Below are 25,392 nucleotides of genomic sequence, written 5' to 3' on the forward strand. Positions count from 1 at the left end.
CAAGTCACTCGTCCAAGGTTATCTGGCTAGTAAGTAATAAACCCTGGATTCAAAATCAGGTCGGATTCAGAGCCTTTGCTCCTTTTATTACCACCCCTCTGACATTGTTACCGTAACTCCAGGACAAGATGATACAACCCAATTTTTTGTCTCAAAAGGCCACAGCTAGAAATCCCTCCCTGTATCTTATGATTCAATAGAAGCCACATTCTTGGCTGTGGATTCAGAAGTCCTCTCAGGGACTCGTCCCAGCCTTGCTCACAGCCACTTCCCTGTCCCTGCGGCTCTTTTGGTTCCCACTGCCAATCTCTTAGCCACTTGTAGCACGGCCTGATTACAGAACAACCACTAAGCCACTAACCACAACTCTAGTTCTACTTAATTACAAGTCCTTAGGATCTAGCAATTTCTTTCTAGATTTCTAAGTCACAGTCATCCTTACCTGGCAGGGTGACCGCCCTAAGTACTCAAAAGGGCTGTGCTTACTACAGGTGGGAACTATCAGGGTTCCCTTACCAGGAGTGAGACCAGCGCCTTCCAGACTTGGGTCACTTGAGTTCACCTTTACTCACCGCTGAGACTGGAGAGTGGTGACAGAAGCTCATCTTGACCCGTAGGACACTCCTTTTAATCCAGAACGTAGGGGAACAATGCTGCTAACCATGTCTTACCAGCAAAAACTAACTGCTCTCATCCAGGTCATTAACGGTCTCTGTGTGGCTAAATCCAAACCTTTTTAGGCTTGACTTGGCCTGATCTGATAGGGTATCCGAAGCTTGGTGATTTCTCCCTCCTTGAGACACTCTTCCTTTAGCTCTGGGCCCCACTCTGGGTGTCTGGCACTGTGGCTGCTCCTTCTCAGGCTCCTCTTCTTTCCTTTGTCCTTTACATGTCTGCGTACCTCCGCGTGCTGTCCCAGGCTGCCTTCTCTTCCAATTCTACCCTCTGTCCCTGGACTGGCTCACCTACTCCCAGGCGTTCAAGCATTATCTCTGTGCTTTGGTGTCCTCATTCTGTGCCACCAGCCCAGACTTCCCTGAGCTCCAGACTGATATGCACAAAGGCCTACTAGGAATTGCCACTTAGCTGTTCCCCAGGCATCACACACACCTCCAAAACCCCTCTCCCCCCTCTCACCCCTACAAAACCATTTCTCTTCCTGTGTTCTCCATCCCAGGAAGTGGAATCACCTCCACTAAACCAGAAAGGGCACTTCCACTGCCTAAACCTAAAAGAAACCTAGGCCCGTGTCAGCCACCCTGAACTCTAACCCAAATCTGCCCATCTCTCTTCTTCCCAACAGCACCACCACGGCCAGAGCCACCATCTTTTCTTCAAGAGAGGATCTAACAACCTCCTTATGCTTCCCTATCATTTCTCAAACCCATTTTCCACAATGAAGATAGTGCTCTTTCCAAAATACAGATCTCCCTGCCCTCCCACTGGGTAAACCCTGCAGGACCCCGCTGGCTCCCAAGGCCTCATTGGCCTGGCTCCTGCCACCCCTCTAGTTCCTTGGGCTCGTTTCTTCCATTCCTCCCTCTGCACGCCATGCTCAGTCACTGCTTCACCAAGAGGCAATGCTGGCAAACTTCTTTATCATGTTGGTCTGCCCTGAGCATGTTTAACTAGCCTGCCCTGGCCCCTTAAGTGCCAGTCACTGACAGAACTTCTTCAGCTGCTCAAGCCTAGCAGGTTCCACATTGTTCTCCCTTGCAAGGTGTTCTTTCCCCGCTTCTCCTCTTGATGACTCCTACCAGTCCTGCAGATCACTGAGTGAAGCCCACTCCCTCTGGCAGAATTTCCCTGATGACCTAGACAAGGTTCATTGCCCTCCCACCCCCCCGCCCAGGGTTCTGTGTCCTCCTACAGCATCTTACCCCCTTCCCACACCCCACTTCCCCGGCCCAGGCTCAACACCACTTACTGCAAGTAGGTCAGGAGCTATTTCCCCCGCCCTCTGCAATCAGCACAAAGGGCAGGGAAAGGGCCAAGCACATAGTCACTGTCTGATGTTCACTGAACTAACACGGAAATAACAAAAGTATAGAATAGAATCGTTGCCACTCTGGGTTTCTGGGTTGAAACGGGTTGTAAACACTGCCTGGTCTAACTGTGCAGAGTCCTCCCCAAACCAGGTCTTCCCAGAGTGCATCTAACTGATGCTTGGAAACTCAGGTGACTTAGAAATCACTACTTCCCAGCACAGTCCGCTCCATCCTCAGGACAATTAAAAAATCTGTCCCCCTTTAAAGCCAAAATATGTCTTTCTAGAGTTTCCACTTGTTTGGCCCAGTTCTGCCTCATGGAGCTGCCCAGAAGAAGCCCATTTCCTCAGCAGACAGCAATGTGACTAAGGGAGATGAGTGAAGTGGCAGAGCTCTTCCAGCAGGGCTGGGCTCTACTTTTGGGGTAGCACCAGCTTTGAATATTTAGACAGCATGTGGACTCTGGATCTTCTCTCCCTCAGGCTAAATACTTACAAGGCGTGGCTTTGTCACCTCATAATCCTCAACATCCCTCTCCAAACATTCTCCCAATACCCACTTTCACTCATTAAATTAGCCATTCAACCAATACTTATTAAGCTCCTACTATGTGGCAGGTACTTTTGTAGGTGCTGGGGACATACAAGTAAACAAGATTGACAAGGTCTCTTCTCTTGTGGAGCTTACACTCTAGTGGGGCAAGAAAGACAGCAAGCAAGCAAATAAATGATAAGATTACTTAATACAGGAAAAAGGACTTTGAAGAAAATAAAAGTTGGAGTGAGGAGTTGAGAATGCCTGGAGTCTACCTCAGATTTGGTTAGGAAAGGTCTCTGAGGAAACCAATTGAGACCTGTGTGTCTAAAAAGGACGCCGTCACATAACAGCATGGGGGAGAGCTTCGCAGGCAGGACAATAACCAGAGTAAAGGGTTGAAGGTGCATCTAAAGAATACAAAGAATATTGGAAAGAAAGGAAGCTAGGAGGCTAGTGAGGTAGACAGGGCTCCAGTGAGAGATGCCCTGACGGGCCAGGATGAAGCATTTAGATTTTACTGCAAATGCGATGGGAAACCACTAGAAAGTTTCAAGCAGAAAAATGACTAATTGAATATACCATATTCACTTTCTCATGTTGTCACCTCCTTCATTCTGCATACCATGGTTCTACTAATGCAGTCTAAGATCATACTGAACTGAAAACAATGAGCCTGAAGAAGACCACAATCTCTTCGGAATGGCGCTGACAGGGAAACAAATTAAATTAATCCTTCAGTGAAGTAATACATTTGGTAAACAAAGGTAGATGATGAAAAGAAGCATAACCTACTAGACACACTGACAGATGCAACAGATGTTGGAAACAGATGTTTCCATCCAGCCTACACTATGGGAACATGATGCTCTTGCTTGGGTTAACCTCTTGACCCTGTGGCCAGTCTTCCCAACAACATGAAGCTTAAGAGAGAGAGAGAAAATAGTGTTCTCAAAGCTCAGAAAGGGTAATCTAACCAAGAGGACTGACAGAAAGGGACTTTGTGCTGCTCAGACATCCCCAGCAGCACACTTAGGGCAGCACATCCAGCCAGGATGTGGGCCCTGGCCTTAGTTTGGTCCCACTGAATTTTAGAGACAGACTCCATAGCTGAGAAACAATTGGGCTTCAATCACCTCGTGGCCATACAACAAACTCCATCTTTTCATTGGGGTAAGCAAATTCCCTCTGACTGTGGTGGAAACACCGATTGGGTTGCTGGGTAAGAGGGATAACTCAAACTCTGACATCTTCCAATTCTGTGTGGTATTTGGTTATGTAATCAAACACCAAGTTGACCACTGGTACAGCAAGTGATGGCAGTACTCCATGGCCATGACGTGGTGATGGTTTGAGGATATTTCATAAACATAAAAGGAGTTAAAGTAAAAAAACTTCTGGGAGAAGTAAATATGAATGCAATGCAAGGCACCCCTGTACGAGGAGGGTCTGTCCAAGATGATTTCTCAGGTCCTCCTGAAGGCCAGGATTCGTCTTTTTTAATTTTCCTTTTATCATCCAGCAAAGGGTTAATGAGGACCTTCAGTTGCAAACTCCTTAACTGGTGAGCTCACCTTCTGGAACTAAGCAGCTCAGAGAACCATTTTCCTTCATGATTACAAAGGGCTCTATCAATCTGCAAGTACTCAACTAAACTGCCCACGCAGCGATTTTTGTCACGTTCAATCTAATTCTCAGGAATCTAAGTTTAAATTTATATGAACAGCATGGAAGAGGAACACCCAGGTAGTAAATTCCACTTTTCCCCTTCCAAATGATTTGAGCAATGGCCTCCTCCATTAACAGGAAAGAGAATGAGGAGCTGAACATGTGAGGCTGGCACACCCAACGTCTGGGAATTTCCAGGCATTTCAGAAGTGAGTAGGGAAAGCCCAGGTCAGCCAGTCAGACCTGGGACAGAGAGCCGAGCACAGGCTCTCCAGAAGCTCTGAGTGCAGGAGGGCAGGAATTTGGTCCTCCCCCGCTGCCAAAAGAGAGTGAAGTCAGAGGGGCCGGGAAAGACCCTTGAAGGTAGTTACAAAGTTTGTAGGTCCAAATAATAAGGGCTGGGAGTGGGGTGGGTGGGGTGTGAATGGGGTGGACTAGCCATGGTTTTAGGGTTGCCAGGGCTGGGCGATGGGAACAAGGGGTTTCATTATACTATTCTGTCTACTTTTGCGCATGTTTGAAATTCTCTACCCAAAAATTAAAAAAAAAAAAGTTTGCAGGGTTGAAGCCAAGGAAAGAAAGAAGTTTAAAAAGGAAAAATCCAGTTAAGTAAAACTAGCTATGAGTTTTAAAAGAACAACAAGCCAACAGAAGCAGGAGAAGGTTATGGCTTCAGAAGAGTAGAATTAAAATGTCCCCAGTGATGATCTCTGGAGATTGAAGATACGGGGACTGCTCCTTCCTACATTATACCCATTTGTAATGTTTCCAGCTTTCAAAGTGTGGAAAAGCAATAAGGATAAAAAGTACAAAATAAAAATGCAAACCTGGCTTAAAAATGTCTGGAAAGAAATATGTCAAGATGGTAACAATTGTTTTCTCTGAGTGGTAGGATTATGAATTTTTCTTTCTGCTTATATGTAAATTCCAATTTTTCTATTATAAAGGGGTTAACTGTTTTATAGTTTTGTTTTTTTTAAAATAAAGACATCAACAAAATGCTGGGTCCCCCCTCAGCTATTCCCCCTATCCCTGATTCCCCACCTCACAGCAAGAGAAAGCCCCACTGGCCAGCGTGGGCGGAGGCCGCGAGAGTGGGTGGCAGCTCATCGGACACGTCTCCTGGTGGAGCAGAGCGTCTGAAGCACTTTGCAGGCAAGTTCTATGAAGGTGAGCGCAGTAAAGGAAGGAGCAGGAACTGGGCACACTCCTTCCAAAGAGGAACCAACTATTTTCAGTCCAGAAATGTGACTGCAGTTTGAAGCAGCCTTTGGCTTTTGTCATCTCTTTATAGGTTCAGTGTATATGGCTAGCACGAGGAACCTATTCTTTCTCAAGCCTGAAGGGGTGCACGAAATGCTTGTATGAACCCAGCAGACCAGTGTCCCAAAGACACAGGTTTGCAAATTGAATTTCAGCATATTTTCACACTCACTTGTGGATTTTCCTATTTTTAAAAAGCCTCTATTAACAAAACATAATTACCAGTCTCTAACAGCCAAATTTAAAAGAGATGTACAATTTTCAACAAGTTTTAAAGAAATATAAACACCTATGTGTATTTAAATGCCTATTCGTTAAATGTTATCAACTGTAACCCAATCCCAGCCTTCATTTCTGTTGAAATTAAAGCAACTTTCATGTTCATCTTGAATTTTGAGAGGCAAAAGCTTTTAAAAGCTTTATATCCTAGTGACAAAACCCCTTAGTGGCTTTTCTATCATTCTGGAGAAGTCTTTTCGGGTTCTTGTTATTTTTTCACCATACCCAATTAGTTCTTTTTGGATCTAATTACTCAGTTTCATTAATTAACCTCTTTGCAGGAAGGAGAAACTGTTTTCTGGTTCCCCAAGGCTTGACAAAGGTTAACAAAAAATTATATCCATAATTTATGCATGCTTACAATATGAACCCACCATACTGATTGTCCCACAACAACAGCATATTGACCGTCTGCTTTTTAGAGCACTTTGTTTGTATTAATTCATTTAATCCTGCCAACGCTGTGAGACAGATCTCTTTCTACAGATGAGGAAACTGAGGCCCAGAGAGGTCAGATTCCTCACCCACATCAAGGTCTGGCTTCAGAGACTAAGCTCTTAGCCCTTACTTCATGGGATTTGCCCCTTATAGCATCAGGTACTTGACTAACTTATAGTTCTGTCTTTCTCAATTGCTGGAGGCTATAAGTGCTCTCAATGTAACATTTTAAAAGGATTATACACTTACTTTGCAGCATATACCTTTTTATTTTTTTAAGTGTGCTTTTGGGTGAGGAAGACTGGCCCTGAGCTAACAACTATTGCCAATCTTCTTTTTTCTTCTTCTTCTTCTCCCCAAAGCCCCAGTACATAGTTGTATATCCTAGGTGTAGGTCATTCTAGTTCTACGTGGGATGCTGCCACAGCATGGCTTAATGAGCCGTGTGCAGGTCCGCGCCCAGGATCTGAACCAGTGAACCCAGGGCCACCGAAGTAGCGAGCACAAACTTAACAACTCGGCCATGGGGCCGGCCCCCAGAACACACATTTTAAGACAACTAAGTAGAACAGAATACGACCTTCAGCATGCCCAGAAGTGACTCCTTTATGGGGACAATAAATATTAACTGAAATAAAAACCTTGTCATGCACTTTTGTAACCAATGGTCACTTTCTATTCTTGAACCATCCATATATCAATTATAGTTACAATTCAGTTTTCTAGTTTTTTTATAAACTCAGTTTTCATATATTGTATTCTGAACTGCCAAATTTTCTAGGTAACTGACTGCCAACACTGTAATCATCAATCATTGATGGTTTTAATACTTCTGGATGGAAATCCTCTATAAATGTATTATATATTTCCTTTTCTTCATAGCAGAATATAATTCAGCATTAATAACTTAGAGTCATCAACACAAACACTCCTTTTGTATTTTGCAATAGATGCTGATGTGGTACAGCAGTGCAAAGGTGTCTTGTCCTCGACATATTTTCAAATTTACTTGTCACCTTTGTCAGTAAAACGGAGTAAAGACTCTTCAGATGCAAAACCTCCTGGCTAACTAAAACATCAGTTATCACTGATTGGACCTGGCACAGAAAAGACACTCAAATATTTCTTGATAAAAGGAATCATTTTCACAAAAGTTCTATGGGGTAGATACTATCAATATTCGTATTTTACAGGTGAATACATTCAGGCTCAGAGAGATTAGATGATTTGCCCAATGTCACACAGCTAGTAAATGGCAGCACCAGAATTAGAACACCCTTGGACTCCAGTATCAACGTTCTTAACCATGATACCACAGGCCACATGGTACAGCCTTTTTCTAAGGAGTTTTAATCATTCCATAGTTATTAGTATCCCTTGGCTTTTTGTTTCATAGCAGCTTTATTGGGATTTCATTCATATACTATATGATTCACTCATTTCAAGTGTACATTTCAACGATTTTTAGTACATACACAGAGTTGTGCAACCATCACCACAATCAATTTTAGAACATTTTGACATCCCCAAAAGAAACCCCATATCTGTTTTTCAGTCACCCCCTATTTCTCCCCAACTTTCCCCAGGCAACTACTAACTCACTTTCGGTCTCTACAGATGTGCCTATTCTGGACATCTCATATGAATGGAATCACACATATGTGGTCTTTTTTGATTGTCTTCTTTCACCTAGCATACTGCTTTTCAGGTTCATCCATGTTGTAGCATCATGCATCAGTACTTCATTTCTTTTTATGGCTGAATAATATTCTGCTGTGTGGATAGACTACATTTATTTAACTACTCAACAGTTGACAGACATTTGGGTTATTTCTACTTTTTGTGTGTTCCTTCACTTTTTAAAATAAACTTTTTACTGAGGCATAAAATACACAAAGCATATAAACCTTACACATATAGCACCATGAATTTTTACAAAGTGAATACTAATCACCCCCCAGTTCAAGAAATAGAACACAACCAGAATTCCAGAAGCTTCTCTAGTGCCTCCTCTCAGTCTTTATACCCACCAAACATAAGTGCTTTTCTGACTTCTGTAATCTATAATCACAGGTCAGTTTTGCCTGTCTTTGCACTTTACATAAATGGATTCATACATTAAGTAGAGAGTGTGTGTGGGGTGTGTGTGTGTGTGTGTGTGTGTATCTAGCTTCTTTTGCTCACCATGTTTTTGAGACTCATTTATGTTGTGTTTTGACTTTGCTCTGTTCCATTACTATATAATATTCCAGTAAGACTACACCACAATTTATCCTTTTTATTGTTAATAGATACTCGGGTTGTTTTTAGTTTTTTGCTATTATGAATAATGCCACTATAAGAATTCTTGTAGGTATGCACTCATTTCTACTGGGTATATATCTAAGAATGAACCTGCTGGGTCGTGGAGTGTGAATCTATTCAGTTCCATTACATACTGTACAATGGTTTTCTAAAGTGATTGTACCAACTTACACTCCTACTAAGCATCTGAGAGTCCTAATTGCTTCACATTCCCACTAACATTTGGTTTTGTCAGCTTTAAAAAAATTTTTGGCTATTCTGGTAGGAACATAATACCATCCTCATTGTGGTTTTAATTTCCATTTTCCTGTGGACTAATGATATTAAACACTTCTCATACGTTTTTGACCACTGGCTCTCTTTTTTTACAAAGGGCCTCTTCAACTTTTGACATATTCTCAATAGGAGTCCTTTCCTGGATATATTTATTACAAATATCTTCTCCTACTCTGTGACTTGTCTTTTCATTAAATTAATGGTGTCTTTTGATGAAATGAAGTTCTTAAATCTAATTTATCACTCTTTTCCTTTAAGGTTAACGCTTTTTGTGTCTCGCTTAAGAAATCTTTGCCTATCCCAAGGTCATGAGGTTATACACTTCTAGAAGAGTTAATGTTTTACCTTTCACGCTTAGATCCATGAGCCACGTGCAATTGATTTTTATGTACAGTGTGAAGTAGGAGACAAAATTCATTTTTTTTCTGTATGGATATCCAATTGATCCAGCACCATTTATTGATAAAACCATCCTTTCCTCACTATACTTCATACACAGTCACACCTTCATTAAAAACCAGGTGATCATAGGGGCTGGCCCTGTGGCCGAGTGGTTAAGTTCGCGCGCTCCGCTGCAGGCGGCCCAGTGTTTCCTTAGTTCGAATCCTGGGCACGGACATGGCACTGCTCATCAGACCACGCTGAGGCAGCGTCCCACATGCCACAACTAGAAGAACCCACAACGAAGAATACACAACTATGTACAGGGGGGCTTTGGGGAGAAAAAGGAAAAAAAATAAAATCTTTAAAAAAAAAAAAAACAAAAAACCAGGTGATCATACATGTGAGGGTTTGTTTCTGGATTGTGTATTCTGCTCCCATCTCAACTTCTGAACAGCATTTGAATATTTATTATTTCAGCACAATCTTACCAAAATTCCATGTCAACTTTAACATTTTCATTTTCATATTAATAATAATTTTCACTAAGCACTTACTTTTTGTCTAGTGCAGTTCTAAGTGCTAGGGATTATTTCATTTAATCTTCTCAGCAATTTTAAATTAGGTATTATTATCCCTGTTTTATAGGTTGGGAAATGTGAGGCACAGAGAGGTTAATTCTTTCCTCTGGAATATAGACTGGACCTCTTCTCATTTTGTTGTCATACTATCTCTTTTTGTGGAAAAACATCAGTAGCATATACAACTTTAGACAGCTACTGCCAATATCTTTAAAGCTAGGTTGTGTTTTTGCAACAACAGGCATAAATGGAGGTTCGCTCCTTTAGCTTTTCATATACTCAGTATTTGGGAACTGGAAGATACTTGAGAAACTGTCTAGTCCAAACACCATACAGCTGAGGAAAGAATTTGAGAGAAATCACAGACACACCCAAATTTACATGATGCAGTAGAGGCAAAGATGAGACAGCAACCCAGTTCTCCTGCTCCTATACCAGTGCTCCTTCTGGTATACCACAACTGCCTCTCCTCATGCAACGAGTGTGATGGATCACTGAAACTTCTTAACTGGCTTCCAGGTTTACCTTGGTGCCAGATACTTGAGGATGCCTGACTGGTGGGTGCCAGATTATCTTGGCTTTAATGAGTAAGGAAACTGGAACCAATCAGCAGAGCTGGAAGCAGATGAACAGGCCACAGTCCAAATCTGGTTTAACAAGGTGCACTGAGACATCCATGAGAAAAGAGAATTTCCAAGCCCAGACCCCACAGAAATCAGGCTAGCAAGATTTGAATGGAACATAGGAATAAGACTTAGAGGGGTGGAGCTGTCTCTCCACTTAATCTTTCCACTTAGATGCTGTGTCCTCAAAACAAGAACTCATTGGCAAGCATCCCAGAAGCCCACTTCCACGCCAGAGGTCTTGCATGACTATTCAGTTACTTCGATTTTTTAAGTCAAGGTACGATTCTCTAAAAAATGATCATACAAACAAGGACAGTTAAAATTGTTCACTCACCAATGCTCCAGATGAATGGAGAAGACACGCAGTTTCTTATGAGCTGATGGCTCGACAGAATTTTCCATTTCTCTTCCCAGGTTTATTATCAAGGGCCATACTACGAAAATGAGGTTAGTCTGAGATCAAGTACTTGGGTTGCCTGGGATTTGCCTGAGGTCAGAATGCCCTCTGACTTAGAGACTGCAAGAGGAAAAATCTGTTTCAAAACTGGGATTAGAAATGACTTCACATAGGAGAGTAGGAGGAATAGCATTCGAAGCACTGGGCATCATGAAGATGTCAGAGACAAAAACCCAAAAATGTATCCAAGTACAAACCTGCCCTGAAATGGAATTTTTCTTTTCCAAAAATCTAAGGAAGAGTTATCAGGGTTCTCTTCTAGAACACAAAGAGCAGATTTTAAACATAGTTTTTTGGGTTAAACTAAATGTTGCATGTAGATTTTATTTTCAAGCTACATATGGCATATGTTTCCAACAGCTAACAGTCAACTTTTCTAATTAAGTTGAGCTGGCTCTTACAATACGGTGTTCAATATTTAGGAAAGGCATCCCTCTGAAACATGGCATTTCAGGGTCCAGCTCGTTGACGTGGATGAGTCAGGGAGAAGCATAACCAATGGGTTAAGAGAATATAGGGGCTGAATCTGGGGGTTTAATCTGAGATGAAGTCAAATTCCAAATGACTAGGGAAGGCCTGAAATAGGAGAACAATTGCAAGATCAGTAGCCAGAAAGCTGAGAAAGACAATTCAAGGTGTGAAGAATGGTTGAAAGGAGTGGTCCAGTACTAAGAGAGCAGGCATGTGCCAGGCTGCCTCCTGATGGCCTCAGGAGAATATACAAGATTTATGTCCATATACATATATCTGTCCCCTCGGGCCCTCCTGTGAGGCAGGACAGGCATGGAGCTTCAGGAGGCTCACACAGCAGAAGGCTGCGGGGCTCTCTCTGTAGCACTTGAAGTAAGACTCTGATAACAAAGCCTATTTCCCCACCCGATGACCTAAGTGACAAGAGTCTAGCATCTGTCTTGCTCTCCCTTGTAAATGGGGGGTTTGTGAGGGCATGAGGTGTGAAGTGGGGTCCAGCCAGAGTTAAGGACTGTAAGGCATGGCAAAATACCCATGTGCAAGGTGAGGAATGGTGCAGAGTACGATGTAATGCAATGCTTTCTTTAAGTGACCTCAAGGTTGGCTGCTGTAGCAGGAGAAGCAGCAGACGAGGTCTCCCACAGAGGTATAACCAAATGACCTTTGGCTTCTTTAAGTATGCAGCAATTATACTGCCATTTGTGTACTGATAAGACAATGCTCTCAGTGGAGCTTGCTGAGCAAGCCATGGGCATATTCTTGCCCAAAGGGAATGAACCTCCCTAATGTTACTCTTCCTGGGAAAGGGCAAGTCCTCAGATGGGAAATGGAAAATCCAAGAAGTAGGCCCAAGCCTTCTTTCTAGAATCTCTTAGGTCTAGACTTTTGGAGGGTAGGTGTTGAGGTGTGGTTGCCTGGGTGATGTCTGGGCAGTGTGGGGACAGCTCAGGACCTAGGTAGAACAGGATCTAGGAGCAGCAGAAAGAAGGCAGATCCGGATGCTTTGTTGCTCTCTGTTTATCTTCCTTTTGTTATCTTTTAACCATTTGTAAATGCCTGTTTAAGTTATAGTCCAGTTTCAGTTGTGCCTGAGGTACTAAGCAAAAGATTATGGGTACCATACTTGGACCAACGTGGTAACAAGTCCTGTCACCCCCTAAAGTTGGTGAGCAAAGGGAGCAGTGACTACACTAAGGAGGAAGTGGATGTCCAAGGGGAGAACATCCATATGGTCCAGCTTCTTCCCCATCTGGGAATCCTTCCTCTACTGCTTATCTTTGGGAATCTGAGTTTCTTTAATTAGAGAAGGCAGTTTCCTTTTTGATGGTCCCTTGGTGGTAAAGGCTTTCAAGTAATCTTTGGCTCTCTGGTGGGTAGCCAGTAAGTCGACCAGCATGAATCACTTTTCAAAGAGTGATTCTGGATGGTGTGGGGAAAGTAGTAGGAGTAGAAACTCTAAGTCCTATGGAAGGGAGCATCTGGAATTCTGTGTGGAAGGCAATGACAGAGGTAAACTCAGCCATGAGGAGGCAGGTCACTCACTCATCATTCAAGCATTAATAGGAAGCATAACATCACGTATATTCTGATTTATGCCATTTATCTGACCAGTGATTTGAGAGAGGAGGGTTATAGGAGATATTTAAATTTCCCAAACTTACTGAATTTTTCTTAAGTTAAAAATGTTTCTGCAATTATTTCTCATTTACTTGCATTTTGATCCAAGGACATGATCTATACGATACCAATGACTTTTTGAAATAAGCTTAATGGTTTAGTACAAAGTCAATTTTTATAAACGTTTTTTGTGTGCTTGAGAACAATGTGTAATCTTCATTTGTAGGTATTGTATTGTAGATATGGTTATTAGAGCAAGCTTGTTAACAGTGCTGTTCAAATTTTCTATAGCTTTACTTTATTTCTGGTCTGTTTGAACTATCATTTCTTGGGAAAGGTATATTAAATTAATCCACTATGATGATGAATTTATCACTTTCTCTTTGTATTTCTGTCAATTGTTGTTTTATATATTCCAAAACTATATTATTTGCTAATAAATGTTTGACATTATATTTTCCCAATGAACTGACCCTTCTAATAATCATTCAGTGACTCTCTTTACATTTAGTAATGTCTTCTATCTCAAAATCTATTTGTCAGACATTAATAAAAAATATACTAGCTTTCTTCTGCTTAGTACATTACTGAGATAGCTTTTCCCACCTGTTTACATTTAATCCTTCTGTCTTCATGTTTTAAGCGTGTCTGTTATAAACAGCATAAGTTAGATTTACCCAGTCTAAATCTTTGCTTTTTAACTAGAGTTGATTTAATGTGCTTATTATTGTTTTCGAACTTTAATATGTGCTTTTATTTAAAATATATTTGAAATGCTTATGGAACACAAACACCATATATTATACATATGATATAAAATATAAAAATGCAGAAACTGAATATTAAAAAGCATATGTACATGTTTATATGTTTCAAATTCTGTTCCAAAGTTAAAGTCTAACATGCCAAATTTTCTTTTAAACATACAACGGTTTGACAATATATAGAAATTTATAGTTTGACAATTAATAGCACTCTAATACTAGAAAAACAAAAATGAGATCTAATATAGCTATATTTGATATTTTATATCTATTTTTTTTTTTTTAAGATTGGCACCTGAGCGAACAGCTATTGCAAATCTTTTCTTTCCCCCCTGCTTTATCTCCCCAAATCCCCCCTGGTACATAGGTATATATCTTAGTTGCAGGTCCATCTAGTTGTGGCATGTGGGACACCACCTCAATGTGGCCTGATGAGCAGTGCCATGTCCGCGCCCAGGATCTGAACCAGCTAAACCCTGGGCCACCACAGTGGAGCACACGAACTTAACCACTCGGCCACGGGGCCAGCCCCAATATATCTAATTTTTAAGATTTCCATTTGGCAGTTCCAAAAGTGGAAATAGGAACTTTTGTTATTCAGGTAAATGAATTCTGTTTTTCACTATGACATACATGAAAGGCATAGGAGAGTTTGGTTATTTGTCTTCTGTATTTCTTTGGGGAGGAGTGGGGGCTTCTACTGTTCAGTTATAATAGAAAATTCCCATTTTTTTGGTTCAGTACTTGTACCCACAGTATATGATCATATAGAAAGTCATCTCATACCTTCCCCTTATTTCTAAACATTTGTGAAGCTAAGCTTTATAGGCTCAATTTTTAAAACTTTCTCCTTTTCTAACATAAGCACTTGAAGCTATAAATTTCCCCCCAAGTACTGCTTTAGCTGTATCCTTGCATGTTTCATGACTTTTATGTGCACTTACATTTTGCTTTTGTTTTCTGCTTTTTCTCCCCAAATCCCCCCAGTATATAGTTGCATATCCTAGTTGTGGGTCCTTCTAGTTGTGGCACGTGGGACACTGCCCCAGCATGGCCTGATGAGTGGTGCCATGTCTGTGCCCAGGATCCAAACCGATGAAACCCCAGGCCACCGAAGTGGAGCATGCGAAACTAACCACTAGGCCACGGGGCCGGCCCCTATGTGAACTTATGTTTGCTGGAACTTTATCTTTGGCAAATCTTTAAGGCTTTGGTTGAGGGTTAATTCCTTCAGAAAGGATATACTGATGATTCTGCCTAGCTTCTGTATCACAAACTTTTTTTTTCACTATCATGTTAAGGTTCATTAAGGAAGTTAATCAGAAAATTAGCACTTACCAATTGAATTTGGAAATGGCAAGGATACAGACAGGGAAGAGATAAAGAAAAATGACAAAATAAAGCCATGAAACAAGTTGCTGTAGAAGCCTGTAGGTTCAAAGTGAGGAGAGCAGTGCAAGCTATGTAAGATACTCATGTAAGAGAATAAGGGGGAAGAAGTGAGCCTCTGATATGGCAATTCACAGAGCTGGAGGAACAGACATCATGAACCTAAGATGTTATTCAGTGATCTTATAGTGTCACTGAGACAGGATGAGATGGACTGAAAGACTTGATTGCGATGAGGGAAAGGTACATCTAATTCCAAAGAAACAGACTTGTTTTAGGAGAGAGCACGTGGAGTAGGCTTATATGTCAGCATATAAGCCCAGAGGCAACTCACACACTTAAGGGTGGAAGCACGGAGGAAACAAAGAGGGCAAGGCATGAAATGGCCACCCCAAGATACGTCTCTTTGGCATGATTATTTGGCACTGGTTACTTTGCAGACAGGAAAGCAACTGAAAAGTAGAATTTACTTACCCTTTGTAAGAGACATTTACATTGTAAAGGAAATCTCCATCTGTAAAGGTCCCTCCCTCTGTACCAGGAAGAAGAGGGGGATGACTTTATCTCTAGAAACTCTTAATCAATGCCAAAGGCAAGGACTTAAATCTGCCTAATAATCTTATTCCTGTTTCTGGTAACCTCCTGTAACTGACTCCTCCCTCCCCCAACATCCTCCTTTGTCGTTAGCTGAATATGATATTTAAGGTGGGGGCTTCAACCATTTTGGTGAGTTGCTCAGCTTGCCTGACCTCTCCCATGTATACATGTTATAAAGTTTTGTTTAATTTTCTCCTGCTATTCTGTCTCATGTGAATTTAATTCGTTCTCCGGCCAGACGAACCCAGAGAGGGTAGAGGAAATGTCTTCCTCCCCTACAACGAAAAAGGGTGAAATGATCGAGGCATACAAGGCTGCATACAAAGCCACCTGGGTAAACTGACCAGACCACACATGTCTTTGAAATGCAGGGAACCATTATGTACTCAGGGTACAGAGATACCCAAGGAATGCCCCGCCCTTAGGAAACAAGCAAAAAGGGGAGTTAAATCCAGAAGCAATGATGTTTATTGCTGCATTAGAGACATGAAGAGAATGTGCTGAGAGGATAGGAACGGTTCATCATGCCAGGAGGAAAGGAAAGTTCTGCAGAGGTTTTATCATGCTCTTGAATTGGATACAGAAGTAGGCAGGGAGGCCACCATTCTAAGCAGAGGACAAAGGGCAAGCAGAGGCTCAGAGGCAGGTAGAGTACAGTGGATATGCAGAGCCTGGAGAGGACAGAGGCCATTAGGTATGTGCGTGCGTGAGTGTGTGCCTTGGGAGAAGTGGCATGGAGAAGTGAGGAAGGTGGGAGAGAAGGTTGGGGACTAATCTTAAATGCTTTGATAACAAAGCTCTGCTAAAACATGTGAACCGTATCTGTAGGTACAAGCCGATTTTCAAGCATAAAAGCAACATCATCTGGTCCTGGTGTTTGCGAGGCAGAAAAGATAACTGGGTAGCAAGGTGGAGGACAGACAGGGAGCGGGGAGGGAAATTACTGAAAAGCCATGACAACAGTGCTAAGACGAAGAGGAATCAAATGTGATTCCAGGATTCCTTTAAAAAAAACTTGGTTGACTAGGTGGCAGGTGATGCCTTTATAAAAGCAGGGGATGAGAAGAAACAGGTTCAGAGGGGAAGCAAGGTCCCAGCACTTTTGTCCTGGCGCCCACCATGCTCTCCCTCCTAGCAAACCTCCAAATTTGGATCACTGCAATTTCTGCTCCCACACCTAGGAGGCCAAGAATTATCGAAGAAAATCATGCAGACTTGGTAGTTTTCCAACCCAGCCCACCTGAACGGTGTTTAGTAAGGCTGTATGACGGGTTCCTGGCCAGCTCCCTCCCCGAGCCCTTTCCCTCTTCCCCCTCCTACTCCTCTTCCGCCCTCAGCAGGCAGTTCCCTTCCTCTCACAGTCAAAGTGGATTCGGTCAGGTGTGAAGACTCAACGGGCAGCAGACACTCCCATGTCTTGCGCCTCTTTGTCTCCAGGAAAGAGGTGTTCACCATGTCTTGGCCTCACTTTCCACTTACACTCTCAATTCAGTCACATCTTCTTCTTCAAGACCTTGCAAAACAATCAACTCTTCTCATTCCTATATTTTCAGCTTCTCCTTCAACATCTCTCACCTCTCAATACAGAAACACATTAAAATCACTTCCATCTTAAAAACAAAGAAAAAGCCTCCTCTGACCCTGCCCTGCCCGCCTCACACACCTTTCACAGCCCAGCTTCTCACAGAAAGCAAACTCCACACCTGTGTTCACTCCCTCCTCCACCATCTGCAGTCTGGCTTCCCCTCATCCAAGCCACTGACACTAGTTTCACCAAGGTCATCAATGACATCCCGGTTGCCAAACCCACAGACGTCTACCTTTTCTCTTTCACCTGACCTTCCTACGTCCTTCCCGACTCTTCACCATTTAGCTTGCTCTGCCCATCTCCTCTCCCTTCTCTGCTTTGCGTCCAGTCTCCTTGGCCTTATCCTCTCAGTTATTCTCTTGGGCATCTCTTCCAGGGGTCAGGCCTGGGTCTTCCTCTCAGTCTGTGACTCCTCCTGGGCCACCTCTCCCAGCTCACACACTGATGACTCCCAAATCTCCATCTCCACCGCAAACTCTTTTTACTTGGTATTACCATCCCCTGGGTATTTCTACCCGGATGTCTCTCAGGGACTGCAAACTCAACATGCACTTAGCTGAACTCAGCATCTTTCCCCCCAAAACCAGTTCCCCTCAATATTTCCTATTGAATGGCATTACATTTCACCCAGTGCCCAAACCAGGAACTTAGATGACATTCTAGATTCTTTATCTTCCAATACCAAAAGTTTATTAACTCATTCATTCATTAATTCATTCAACAAACATTTACATATGTGCCAACTATGTACCACACAGTGCTCTAGGCACTGAGGGTTGAAGAGTGAACAAAATGACATCCCTGTTTGCATAAAGCTTCCCATCCAGGGGGGCAGACCCACATAAGCACCTTAAAGAAAACCAAGAAGGGACAGGGGTAGAGAAGGCTGGCGACAGGGTGGTCAGGAAGGGCCTCCTTGAAATGACACTTGAGCAGGACCTAAGTGTAGTGAGGGATCTGGGAGAAGGGGGATCTGGACAAAGGGAAGAGTAAATGCAAAAGTGCTGAGGCAGGAGCAGCCTGGCCTGTCTGAGGGACAACAAGGAGGCCACATGGCTAGAGGAGAGCAGGTGAGAGAGGGACAAGGTAGAAGAGGTAGGCAGAGATAGCGGGAGGTCACAGTAAGGACCTGGGTTTTTATTCCCAGCGGGATGGGAAATCTTGGAGGGAGTGGAGCAGGGGAATGACCTGATGGCATCTACATTTTATAAGGACTGCCTTGGCTTCAATATGCGGGAAGGAAAGAGCAGACACGGGAGAGCCATTAAGAGGCTCCTGCAGCTGCCCAGACACAAAGCGCTGCCCTGATTTTCTTTCCTGGTGAATGCCTCCCTCCGGTGCTGGCTCCAAGCTGTTGCCCTGGTTGGGGCACTCACCACCTCTCACCTAGTGCATTTTAACCTCACCACTCCAATCCAGCCTCCTCACTGCCGCCCAGGGCGATCTCTCCAACCTGCACTTGGGATCCGGACTCTCTCCTGCTTAAAACTCTTTGCTTACCATTACACTCAGGATAGCACTTCCACTCCATAACAGCCTGCAAGCCTCACTTCTGACTTACCTCACAGGCTCCTCCCACCCTGCCATGTTTCAGCCACACTGATTTTTCAGTTCCTTTAGGTGCCAAGGTCTTTGTACTTCAGGGCTTCCACATTCCCTTAGCCTGAAATATTCTTTCTCCCCACTCTTTGTCTGGTTCACCCCTGTTTATTCTTCAAGTCTAGGTTAAAATGATACCATCTGTCCCCACCTGACTCCCTCATCTAAACCATGGGTCATTTCCACACTTACTGGTCTAATGTTACTTGACATTAAACCAGGGAGGACAGGAAGCTTGTCGAGTGTTTCCCTCCGTTGTATATCTAGCACAAAGCAAAGTACTTGGTCCTCAAGTCACAGTTATTGAATGAATGGATGATGTTGCTCTCCAACACAAATGCTGCCTTCTCCATAACATCTTCTCCATAACATAACAACATAACAACATAGCAGGGCCTACAAAGGAATTCACGACCTCCTCCCTGCTCTATCTACAACTACCACTCCACTGGAACCTTACATTTCAGATATTCCACAATCTGTATTTTTCTCTCAAAAATACCATATTTCTGTCATCCTGGGGCTTTGTACACACTCTTTCCTCTGCCTGAGAAATTCTTCCCCTTTTGAGGGTCTGCAAATACCAGCAAAGATTCACTGAGCACCTCACACTGCAACGCAGTGAATGGTGGGAAAATAGATAAGAAACAAGGTTAGCAACTCAATACTATGTTAGTGGGTGACGAGTAGTGAGAGAAAAAAGTCAAGAAGGGCAAGTGGAGAGGAGGTGGGGGGCAGGGGAGAAATGAGAGGCAGAATGGCTTGGGCAGGCTTTACTGAGAAAGTGACCAGTCAAACCTTCACTCAGCCATGTGGCTCTCCAGGGAAAGAGCCCTCCAAGCAAAGGGAGTACAGGTGCACTGGTGGCAGAGGATGGAACAAAAGGGACTGGAGCAGAAGCTCTGCAAACTCCCACAAAGCAGTGGGCAGAGAAAGAAAAGTTAAAGAAGGCAACCAGAGAAAAGAAGCCCAAAAATTAGAACCAAGATCAAGTAGGCCCTCTGAGTCCAAAGAAGAGAGTTTCAAGAAGGAAAAGTAGACAAAAAGCCAAATGCTGCACAGATGGTTGGTGAGCTGAGGTCAGGGACAACCTGTGTCACTGAACTTTCTGAAGCCATGCTGCAAAGGGAATAAGGAATAAGTGGGAAGCAAGAAAGTAGCAGCAGTACGAAGTACAGACTACTCTTCCAAGGTGCCTCGATGGATGAGGGAAGGTGAAAGTTCCTGAGGCTGTAGCAGGGTGGAGGAAGGTTTGATAGGACGGAGACTTAAGTTTGTACAGTGAGAGGAGGAAAGCCGACCTAAGTGAAGTGTAAAGGGGCTGGGGTGAAAGGCTGCTGGGTATGGCCTTCCCAGAGGGGAGAACAGAGCCCACAAGGAGGGTTTGGCCTGGCTGCTGTGTTACTCACGAACCTGTCACGAATAAGCTCCAGGACTCCCATGCTCTCTATTCCTTCTGAGTAACAGATCCAGAGACTTCATCTCAGCTCCTTGTTCTTTAAAACCACTACCGCCAATTCTATCCCTCAGGTTGTCTGGTCTAAGCCTGGCACACAGCAGGGCACAGTCTCTCCTCACTGTCTCTAAAGGCCATCAGTCATGATTACAGACTCTCAGCAGGTGACAAATATAATCATAAGGGGAAGTTACAGAGTTTAGGAATTCTATGAGACTCTTACAGGCTTTGTTCCTGGTCTCCTGTTCCTATTCTCTGAAAAGGACTCCTGGGGAGAGAGCTCCCTACCCCCTCAGAGAAGAGAAAGCCAGGTAACAGAGGCAAATCAGTGGGAAGATTGGCGCCCCCTACAGCAGAGTAGGTAGTTTGCATTCCTCAGGTCCCTCTGGCTGGCTGATGTCCATTTATCTGAGCATTTTCTTATTAGGGGACAGCAGGACAGATACTTCTTTCTTTGAGTCAGATGGCTAAGTTCAGGGAGCTAAGTTCCTGCTCCTATGAGCAGGTGGCTGAGCAGAGGGGTGTGCTCCTTGGATGAGAATTTCACAGTTCAGAAACGAAAGCAGCAAGGCGGAGAGACACACAAGAGGGATGTGACTATGGTTAGCCAGTCCAGCATTCCTGCTAAGTTAAGGTTAAGGTGTAAATTCCAAATTGCAGAAAGCCTCAAGGATAAATGGATTTGTTTGTTTATTTATTCTTATTCATTCAGCCATTCACTCATTTTCCCCCAGCAGTTTTTAGTATATTCACAAAGTACAACTGTCAACTGTACAACTAATTCCAGAAAATTTTCATCACTCCCAAAAGAAACCCCAAACCCATTAGCAGTCGTTCTCCATTCCCCTCTCTCCCTAGCCCCAATCCTTCATTTCTAAGGCCTGGCTAGGACAATCCTGCCATGTTCAATGGCAGAGCACTCAGAGAATAAAACATTAGAGAAACAAGAAGCTAGAGAAGCGGTGAACATCAATTTCCTGTAGGATCTGTTGGGGGCCTGAATCACCTAAAAGCTGAATAAAGGTCCTGCCTGGCTGGCTGACAATTTCCTCCCTCAGAGGCTAGAGCAAAGCAATAGTGCTTGTTTAATTGAACAGAATGGGTGGTTATCACTCTGGACTCAATCCTCAATAAGGAAGAACTAGCTGGGAGAGAGTCACCATGCCTGGACAGCCAGAAAAGAGGAGTCTGGATATAGCAGCCATGTACATCAGAACTCATAAAAACGGAAGTAACTCCATGACTTGGGAAACAGGCTCAAACTTCATAAGCTACAGAACATGGAAGAATACACAGGATGGTTAGCCAAGAAGTTGTGACTGAGGTATACATGAAAGCTGTTATCTAACATCTGAGGAGCTGCCACATGACAGACAAGACTTGTTCTATAGAGACTAAAGGAGCATAAATGGGACCAATAGGTAGAAAAGTACAGGAAGTCAGCAGTATTTCAAATCATTACAAGGAAGGATTTCCTAATAGTCATGCAATATTTAGGCCAAATGGGCTGCTTGTAAGGTAGAGTTAAAAATGCAATCTGGATATCCAATAAGTGGATGCTCTAGAGGTAATCTGAAAAACAGAGGATGATGCGACAACTGTGGTATTCCCACATCTGAGTGGTGAGGTCAACTGTAAGGTGTGTTGCAAATGATCTGTTACAGTAATAAAACACTGAAGTGCGTGATTTCCTGTCTTCAGGTTCTGGGTTATCATGATACACCACTCATTCACTTACACTATTAAATATTTTCTTGAGTAAAAGTGGAAGACTCCACGTTAAAGTTAGCTGGCTGGGGAATGCTCATGGGAATGTTCCACTCAAGAGTGTTTATAGACTACAAGAAGCGGGGAATTACCAGGCTGGAGGACTGGCAGAATTCCTTCCAAAGCTGAGATTCCTCAAGAGTAGGGGGCACTCCCTCCTCAGTCTTCCAACCTAATCACGACCTACTAGAAACAGGTGTCACTGCATTTCTGCAGAATTTATCTGCAGACTGTAATTTCTGAGTCTCGCATCTACAGGAGACAGTGGTAACAAATCCTGGGGGTACATCTGAACTCCACAGAAAGGGAAAGTCAGGACTAAATAAGTTACATCTGTCTGCATGTTTTATTTTCACAGAATAGTCATTCACATGATTTCAATGGGACCAAAGGAAAGCTGGACCTTTATATATTCTTTAAATACAAATGGTTATAGATAATGTGAATATGCCCAGAAAACATCATTTGCTTTCTGAAACATTAAACATTTTTTCCTCTAAGCAAGAGTTGACATGAACTGGTAACTAACGGAACCTGAACTCAGCCAACCTCACCCCAATCCAAACTGGAACAGACTTTCACTTTTCATCTCCCTGGATAAATGGCCTTGGCAGAAACTGCTGTCGCAAAGGCCAACTGTAGAAGTGCCACCATAAAAACACTCGACTGACCAGCTCAGGTCTTTTCAGATTCTTCCCTGACTCCTTTTCCATGTCCTTTTTCTGCTACTCGGCCAAATGACCGGATGCTAATTACTCCTCTGGAATGCAAGAAGAACCAAGCAGATGGAAGGTATCTGATCACCTGGTGCAGTGTACTACTGGGCAGGCTGTGATTCCTGGCACCTCAAAATTTTTTTATTACAAAATTTTTTTCATTATAAAACTATTATTACCATATTATAAAAATTTGGAAACTAGAGAAAAGAGAAAAATCACTTATGATCCCATCATCCTAATATAATCACTCTTTGCATTTTGGTGCATTGTCTATATTTCTTCAGGGCTCTCTCTGTATATAGTTAGATGGACTACATACAATCAGCTTATTTGTCCCTCACCTCCTCTGAAAAGGATTTGCAGCAGCTTACAGAAATACATATCAACAGACAGCCAACTCCATGTAGACATAGTCTCTCCCAAACCAGCTTGTTCTCCTGCCTTCCCAGTTTCTAACTTGTGGATTCCATCTCCTCATCACCCAGGTTGAAACTTGTGCCCCATCTTGAACTCCTCTCCCTCAACTGCAACATCCATTTCCATTGATTCTTCTGTCATTACCCTCTTCTCACATCTGTCCTCCCTACCCCCATTAACACTGTCACCATCTCTAGTCCAGTTTCTTATTACCTACATCCCTAAACGATAACCATGTTTCTCTGCCTCTACTTCCTCTCCTCTTCCTTCATCTCGTACTGCTAAGCTATCTTCCTCACTTTGGCTACTCTACCTGGACAACAGGTTGAAAGCAACTGGTCTTCATTTGTCTGACGAAGAACACTCTTTGGTTGGAAACCTACAAATGTGTACAATTCGTCCCCATTCTACTTTTCCTGCCCTAACTTTTACCATTTCCCTACATGAAACCTCTCCAGTAATCTGGTATCCTAGACATGAAACACTGTGTAGAGTGAGAAGGGCAGGACATGTGCCTGCTCCCTGCTGTCCTTGCAAGGGGAATATCATCTGGGCCAGCTGAGATGGAGTAACAGGTATTAGACCTATCCTTCTGCCATTAACAACTCTAAAAGTAGACAAAATAAATGAAACAACTGTTCTCAAGCATTAGGCTACAGATAGAGTAGGGCTGTGAACCTGGAGAGAAGGGAAATACAGGAATTGAGGTCCCCCATCACCTGGCTTTCTGCCTGGGGACACTCTTCACACAGGGACTCAGGCAGTGGAGCTCACAGAGACAGCGCTATGCCCCAGCCTTTGCATGCAGCCGAGATTGCTCAGAATATAAGAAATCAATCCCGTATTTGCTTTTTAAAGCAGGCTGCTCAAATTTTGGATTTTAAAAATATATAATTCCTCTAAAATTTCTGTGGGGACTTTTCTCTCTTTATGCTTTATCTTCCTTTCAATTTTCTTTAATTGAAAATACTGAGCAATCTCACCCAGTGTCAAAGAGGACTCCCACTAAAAGAAGATAAAAGCTTCTTAGGCAATGATGCTTTCTGTCTCTCAGCATTCTGTCTACTAAGCTTCACTGCCTACTATAGCACAGAAGAGATTACACATTGAACCCACGGAGTTCTGTGTCAACGGAACATGTGAACACCTCTGCAATGTTTTAAAAGACCAGGCCACTGGGCCATCAACACTTCGCAGCAGATTGAAACCGCAAGGGTGGATACTCATCACGGGCAAGCCATCAAAGGCTGTGTTAGTGCCAAAGTCATATCCGAGAATGACTAAAGCCAAAGCAGTCACCTAGACACTGCCCTTAGAGAGGGGCAGAAGTAGCTAAAGCAGCACATCTAAGCGGGCCCTAAAAAGGGGATTGACAGAGATTACTCTTCTCATACCACACACACTTTCCCTTTCCCCCAGTGTGGTTTTCAAAGACCACTGGCCTCAAATCCCACTTTTTGCTGCTTAGCTCCATCCCAAAAGAATGTTTAAAGAACCCCTAATGGCTGCTTCTTGCAATTTGCTGGATAGATGAAGACGTACTGGGAGCAGTGCAGGCTTCTCCACTCAGACTGCGAGGGGCACTCCTCAGGGAAGATGTTCCTACCACCCACTGCTGAGTATGCCTTCAGAGAGTACCCCTGGACTCACCCCAATCTGTTAAATTCAGGCAAAGAACCCTATGCTTCTCCTAAGCAGAGCTTAGAGGCTCTTTTCTTTAACACATCACACCCAACCTGGAACTTCCTGAAGGGCCAAGGTCTGGAATCAGTCCCTCTGCCCTCACTTCTGCCTCTTCTGAGGCCCAAGAAGGGTCCTGGTGAGAGGACATTTCTTATTCTCACCCTCACCAAAGTCACCACAGGAACATAATCTTTATGTCACATACTTGGGTGGGCTCGGGGGCCTATGGCAAGTTCAGGAACAAAGCAAACTCAACTTTGCACATCACGCTGCCTAGGGGGTACAAGGCAGCCAGGCCGACCACACAGGTATGCACTCTGCCTGCTACCCAGAATGGTATAGAAATTTCTGTCCTACCATCAGTGAGTGGCTTGCAGGAGAGGGCATCATCAAGGTCGCGGGCAGTTGACGGATCAATGGTGAAGATACAGTCTTTTCTAGGAAAGATTGAAGATACAATTAGCAATGCCACAAATAAGAGAAACTTTACCCCATTGTAGTACAGCTTTAAAGAACAGTTATTTTACTTT

General features: G+C 43.3%; 1 protein-coding gene across 4 annotated transcripts in view; it reads right to left on the reverse strand.

Annotated features, from left to right (window-relative positions):
* Window positions 1-25,392, reverse strand: part of DIS3L2 (DIS3 like 3'-5' exoribonuclease 2) — a 359,659-nt gene that overhangs the window by 132,781 nt on the left and 201,486 nt on the right. For all 4 annotated transcript variants that reach the window (XM_046644635.1, XM_046644634.1, XM_046644636.1 and 1 more), the window contains one exon: window positions 25,220-25,299. In XM_046644635.1, the coding sequence (XP_046500591.1) occupies window positions 25,220-25,299 (80 nt within the window). The remainder of the gene's footprint in view (window positions 1-25,219; window positions 25,300-25,392) is intronic.

The sequence above is a fragment of the Equus quagga genome, chromosome 17, assembly GCF_021613505.1.
Source record: "Equus quagga isolate Etosha38 chromosome 17, UCLA_HA_Equagga_1.0, whole genome shotgun sequence".
NCBI lineage: Eukaryota > Metazoa > Chordata > Mammalia > Perissodactyla > Equidae > Equus > Equus quagga.